The 5,874-nt window shown below is 34.1% G+C and overlaps 1 protein-coding gene across 1 annotated transcript; it reads left to right on the top strand.

Annotated features, from left to right (window-relative positions):
- Window positions 1-310: 310 nt before the first annotated feature.
- Window positions 311-5,585, top strand: LOC120081205 (protein ALP1-like). Its single transcript, XM_039035906.1, has 2 exons — window positions 311-852; window positions 4,375-5,585. Exons 1-2 carry the CDS (start codon window positions 318-320, stop codon window positions 5,415-5,417), a joined length of 1,578 nt encoding a protein of 525 aa, XP_038891834.1. The 5' UTR covers window positions 311-317; the 3' UTR covers window positions 5,418-5,585.
- Window positions 5,586-5,874: the final 289 nt, after the last annotated feature.

The following is a 5,874-nucleotide window of genomic DNA, read 5'->3' as shown; positions in this document are numbered from 1 at the left end:
ATGTCAACACAAATTTCTTGCATTAGTTCATGGGGTTTTGAGTTAGATAATCCACTACTTAGATTATTAGAACATAAAAATTTTGTCCCAACAAAAATATTAAGACAACAGATCAGAAGAACATATAGGAAAAAAAAAATAAAGAATTTTCATCATCAACACACACAAGAAGGAAAGATATGAACTTGCCAATATCCGTCTCTCGTTTTTTTTTTCCCCCCTATTTTTTTTTTTTTTTTTTTTTTTTTTTTTTTTTTTTTCTTTTTAACCTTTTCTTCGGCTACATTGTCCTTCCCCCAACATGATGTAATTGGCCAATGCATCACTTTTCTTTTCCTTATTATTTTTTTTTTTACAACTTCCTTTGCCTGTGCCTTTGCCTTCTTCCAAACTCTCTCTATTTCATATTCTTCCATTTATTATTGCATGCTTTGAAATCAATACCAGAAGAAACAACATATACCCATCAATACCAAACATATCTTTTTAACCCAAATAACCTGAAACACCCCATTACTACTGCATCTTCCCCTTCCCTTTTGGTTTTTCCAAAATGCTTCTCTACTTCTTTTGCTACCCTTTTGTGTCATTGCTTCATAAACTTCGAATCTGAGAGCTTTCTTCATGTGAATTCTATTGTACTCTTCGATTCTCTTGGTGGGTTCTTGTGGGTGTTTCATATTTTCGCTTATTTTTGCTTCTTTTTCGACTTTCGAATGGGACCCATTAGAGGGTTCAAGAGAAAGAAGAAGGTAGAGAAAAAGGTTGACCAAAATGTCTTCGCTGCTGCTTCACTATCGTCTCAGCTCCAGCCCTTGGATTGGTGGGATGAGTTCTCCCAGAGGATTACTGGTAAAACTAGTTTTTGCTTCCTCTTCGAACTCTGCCTCTTAATTTTACTCTCTGTTGCTCTTTTTGTTGAATTTGTGCATTGCCATTGCTCGTTGTTTCTTTCTGTTTATTGGGTCTGTCGACTGAATTCTCTTGTGTTTTAGTGAGGTTTTTGGCCGGCGGTGGAATGTAGTGTTTAATAATCATATATCTTCGGTTGTGCGTTTAAATATTGAGTTCTGCAATTATAGAACCGTGATGTTGTTTCTTGTAATCTGTAAAATTTTGAAGTTTTTCTTTGACATCTTATAACTTTGTGAGGGTCAGAAGGGGCAGCCTGTTGAAGTGATCTTATGAGCATTACTGCTTTTGGAAATCTGTGGAGATGGATAAAATCTGTTCAGCAGTAGTTATTGACTTTGATATGTTAGTTCACTTGATAATTGATGTGTACAAGTAGTGGCTACTCACTTAGCTGGTTTATAGAGTGTTAACTTGTGATGTGTTGTGATGATCTTCTTTTTTTCTCACTGAATTGTTGAAATCTGATGAAGTTGGTGTGGTAAGTTTTTGTTGCCAAGGAGTTGTTCTTTCCAAATTTTGTTTAGGACATTGTTCGATTTCACTCTGTGATATCTTTAATTGATTGGATTATTATGCCATATCTTCATTGAGATGAATCTTTATATAGAAATAATGGCAATGCTGCTTTAAGAATGGATATTATTGACACTATTACTGATTGATTATTGTATTTTTTATATATTTTTTTTCTTAGCTGCTCCTACTTTTTTGAGCTTTGTTGTTCTTAGTTATGTTTGCTAATTTCATGACTTAAACTTCCTCTTTGTTTTAATTAACTGGCTAGATTATCTGGTTTGGGACGTTAGCTTAATCTATGGGTCATATTCAACAAAGTTTTAGGAATAAGTAAAATTGATTTCTTATATATTGACTTTCTCCCCTGACATTCACATAGTATAGAAATTCTCCATTTGGCACTATTCATTTTTATGGATCGAATTCTAAAAGAATTGTTTCACAACTCCTAGTTCCATCTGAAAAGGCCTTCTTCTGTTGGGCAAGCACGGGTAGGCTTTCCATCATATATATGAATTTTATTCCCAAAATATCCTCTTGATTTTCTTTGGTAGCAGCAGCAATGACTTCTAAATTCTAATATAACATAAATATGTACTATATCATCAATTAATTGATCTTTAGCCAACATCAATTGGAAGTTCGTATATAATCTTTTGTCTCAGCATTGCTGGCAATAAACATCTTTAGAGAATTAAGTCCACTGTGATCCACAACTCTTGTTTTCTTCTTTATTGATTCATATTAAAGAAATCACTCTTGAGTATAGTATATTGAAGTTAGAATCAGTCATCTGTTGATATTTGTAAGAAGGCCATTGAGATATGGAAGGATGTCTCTGAAAGTAATAGTGTAGAATTGTACATAATACAGGGGGGGATGAACAGTATTCGACCTCAAGTATGGGTTTTTTAGGGTCTGTTGTTGTATGTGTATGGAAAACAAGGGAAATAAATTAATATTTGTTCATGTCAATATAGTATGTTAGAATTTAGAGGGCATGCTAAACAATGAGGTCTAGAGAGCTAATTTTTCTTGGTTAGTATTATTGTTCTATTGTTAAATAATCATAGTTGATGGCCGTCAAATTCAATTCATTACACATAGTTGTATACTACAATGCAACCTGATTTAGGTAGAATTTTAGAATATTGTTCTAGAGATAAGACTTTTGTATCTTAGACAAACCCTTTATAATGTTCACTTATTAATTTAAGCTATAAACTTCTTTATCTGGTTGTTTTAGAGGCATCTTGAAAATGGATAAGTTTAAGTTCCGATTTGATATAATAGTGATGCTGCAATGCATAAAAGATCATAGAAAACCATACTCTTGGATCTCTTCCACGTGGTCAAGATTTGTTTCCAGTTTCAACCTACTGATATGGATAAGTGCTCAAGATTTGTTTTTGGTATTCCAGACATGCATATTTTCTTTATAATCTGTATTTTTCGCTAACACTTTTCAGGAGTTTAGAATTTTACAAGAAATCTATAATTTTAGGACAGCCCATATTTTTAGTATGTATTCTTGATTGAATTTCACAAATGAGACAGAATTTTTTTAGCACGTGTAAAAAAAATTAAGACCGACCCCATCATTGGAAAACACATTTGAGAATTTTATCAATTTCTAAATGTCCCTGACAGATAATATTGTTTCTTGACGTGTAAAAGCCTTATTAGGACAACAGTTCTTGACGATTTTTTGAGTGAAAGAATCAAGAATGGATGTAAAACCAGATTTCTCAAATTTGTTCTCTTATGATCCCTTGAAACTAGAGTTTATACAAGATATTAGAACTCAAGGACATAGTTCTATAACCTAATAGAATTGATTCTGTTCAAGTAAGGTCATTATTTATACAAAATTTAGTAATCAATATATTTTTTTTCATTAGCAGTAAGTTCATCAGTTTTATCACTATCTATCCTCCATTTTTCTTGCCCATTGTCTTTTATAGTATATCAGCATTCTTTTCAAATTGGACCTATACTTCTTCCATGTCACAATTGCTCTCTATTATACTAAAAAGATGTTTCAGGCACCTATTAGCAAATATTCTTATTTGGCCTATTCGAACACAATCATTTTCGAATATGCATCAACTAGATGAGCTGACAACCAAACAACAATAGATCAAACTTCAATCCAAATTCCCAGAAATACTTAGAAGTTTGGCAACGGAAGCAGCAGGTTTAATATTTCTTGATTTGAAGTTATTGGAGAACCTAACAACATGATCAAAGTGGGCGGATTTGGTTAGATATTAGTAAAACCAGAAGGCTAAATGAGCTTCATGTACCAAAAATTAACACATGCTGATGTTCAGTTTTATTAGATACCAGCAATTCTTTTTACATATTCAATGTTTTGAAATGTTGGTTACGGTTTAAGATGATTTGGACTTCATAAACTGAATGTACACTACATATTAGTTCATGTGAAGGGTTTAACTTTTTATTGTTAGAGATTTTTCTGTAGCATTAATCTATGTGCTAAAATAGAAGTTCTCACTCATGTCAATGTTGAGTAAGTCATTGGCCTGTTGTCACAGTTAGCAGTTACTTTGTTCTGGCCACGATTTACGATGCAATAAGTAAATCTTTACTTTTAGTTTAATATCAAAGGATTTGACTAAATGTGTGGTCAAATGACTTCGTCAGATTATTATCTGAATTAACTACAGCATCTCTTCTGGCTTATTGCTCACAAAATTTTACGTCAATCTTTGTTTAGTGATCATTGAGTTGGATATCTTGATCTGATATTAATTAGCATCACTAATAATGTCAATTGTTATACCTTTACTATGAATTATCTTCTCTCTATCTATCATACCTGGAAAAGTACCATGGCAGCAGTAAAGAGTTTTTCTTAGTATCAGAACATTTGCTGCAGGGACTGATATATCTTTTGTCCTTATGTTTGCCTCCAATCAGGGCCATTATCTCAGTCAAAGAATACAAAATTTGAATCGGTTTTCAAAATTTCAAGAAAGACATTCAGCTATATCTGTTCTCTTGTTAAGGAAGTTATGATGGCTAAAACTTCAAATTTTACAGACTTAAATGGCAAGCCTTTGTCTCTAAATGATCAAGTCGCTGTTGCTCTTAGGCGACTTTGCTCTGGTGAATCGTTATCTAATATTGGTGAGTCGTTTGGAATGAATCAATCATCAGTTTCTCAAATAACTTGGCGTTTCGTGGAGGCAATGGAAGAGAAAGGCCTCCACCATCTCTCGTGGCCTTCAACAGAAGAAGATATGGATCAGATAAAGTCCAAGTTTAAGAAAATCAGAGGTCTTCCTAATTGTTGCGGTGTAATCGAAACGACGCACATTATGATGACTTTGCCAACGACAGAATCTGCAAATGGCATCTGGCTTGACCGTGAGAAAAACTGCAGCATGATCTTGCAAGTGATTGTAGACCCAGAAATGAGATTCTGTGACATCATCACAGGTTGGCCAGGAAGTTTGAGCGACGCTCTTGTGCTCCAAAGCTCGGGATTTTTTAAACTTTCACAAGACAGCGAGCGGTTGAATGGCAAGAAGATGAAGCTCTCGGAGAGTTCAGAACTAGGAGAGTATATAATAGGAGACTCTGGTTTTCCCCTCTTGCCATGGCTACTAACTCCTTATCAAGGGAAAGGCCTTTCGGATTATCAGACCGAGTTCAATAAGCGGCATTTCGCCACCAGGTTGGTGGCTCAAAGGGCATTGACAAGGTTGAAAGAGATGTGGAAGATCATTAAAGGGGTAATGTGGAAGCCTGACAAACATAGACTACCAAGGATCATTCTTGTTTGCTGCTTGCTTCACAATATAGTGATCGATATGGAGGACGAGGTGCAAGACGAAATGCCCTTGTCTCATCATCACGATCCAAGTTACCGACAACAAAGTTGTGAATTCGTCGACAATACTGCTTCCATCGCAAGGGAGAAGCTTTCGATGTACTTATCTGGAAAGTTACCACCCTAAGGGAATCTCGTCCCGCGTGAGAACATTCTTTTTCCTCTCTTTGCTTCCTTTTGATAGATTGATCTGTGTTGTTGTGTATTCAAATTCTGATGCTCTACATGTCCGAATTGTTATTCACTAATTTAAGTGTTATGGTTGACATAAATATAATTCATAGTTCAATGTCTAGATATCTGGTGAATATGGTTTGCTAAACAGATACCCAGCTTCATTTTCCACAAACATTATGCTGTTTGGCAGCCCTTTTTTTTTTCTTTTTAAAAAAATTATTATTATATATGATATCTCAGATTTCATGTGTAGAATTAAGGTTCTATTTGGTAAACATTTGATTTTTTGTTTTTATTTTTGAAAATTAAGTCTATTTCATCTACATTTCTTACAATAATCTACATCTTTCTTAAGTACAATGGTTGAATTCTTAGCCAAATTTCTAAAACAAAAACTACTTTTTGAA

The sequence above is a fragment of the Benincasa hispida genome, chromosome 7, assembly GCF_009727055.1.
Source record: "Benincasa hispida cultivar B227 chromosome 7, ASM972705v1, whole genome shotgun sequence".
NCBI classification, from domain to species: Eukaryota; Viridiplantae; Streptophyta; class Magnoliopsida; order Cucurbitales; family Cucurbitaceae; genus Benincasa; species Benincasa hispida.
Note: the sequence above shows the minus strand (reverse complement) of the source record. Positions and strands in the feature narration are given on the sequence as shown.

Coding starts and splice junctions, on each gene's coding strand:
- LOC120081205 (XM_039035906.1), top strand. CDS start 318: ATGCATCACTTTTCTTTTCCTTATTATTTTTTTTTTTACAACTTCCTT. Junction 853..4,374: donor GTTCTCCCAGAGGATTACTG/GTAAAACTAGTT, acceptor GCCTCCAATCAG/GGCCATTATCTCAGTCAAAG.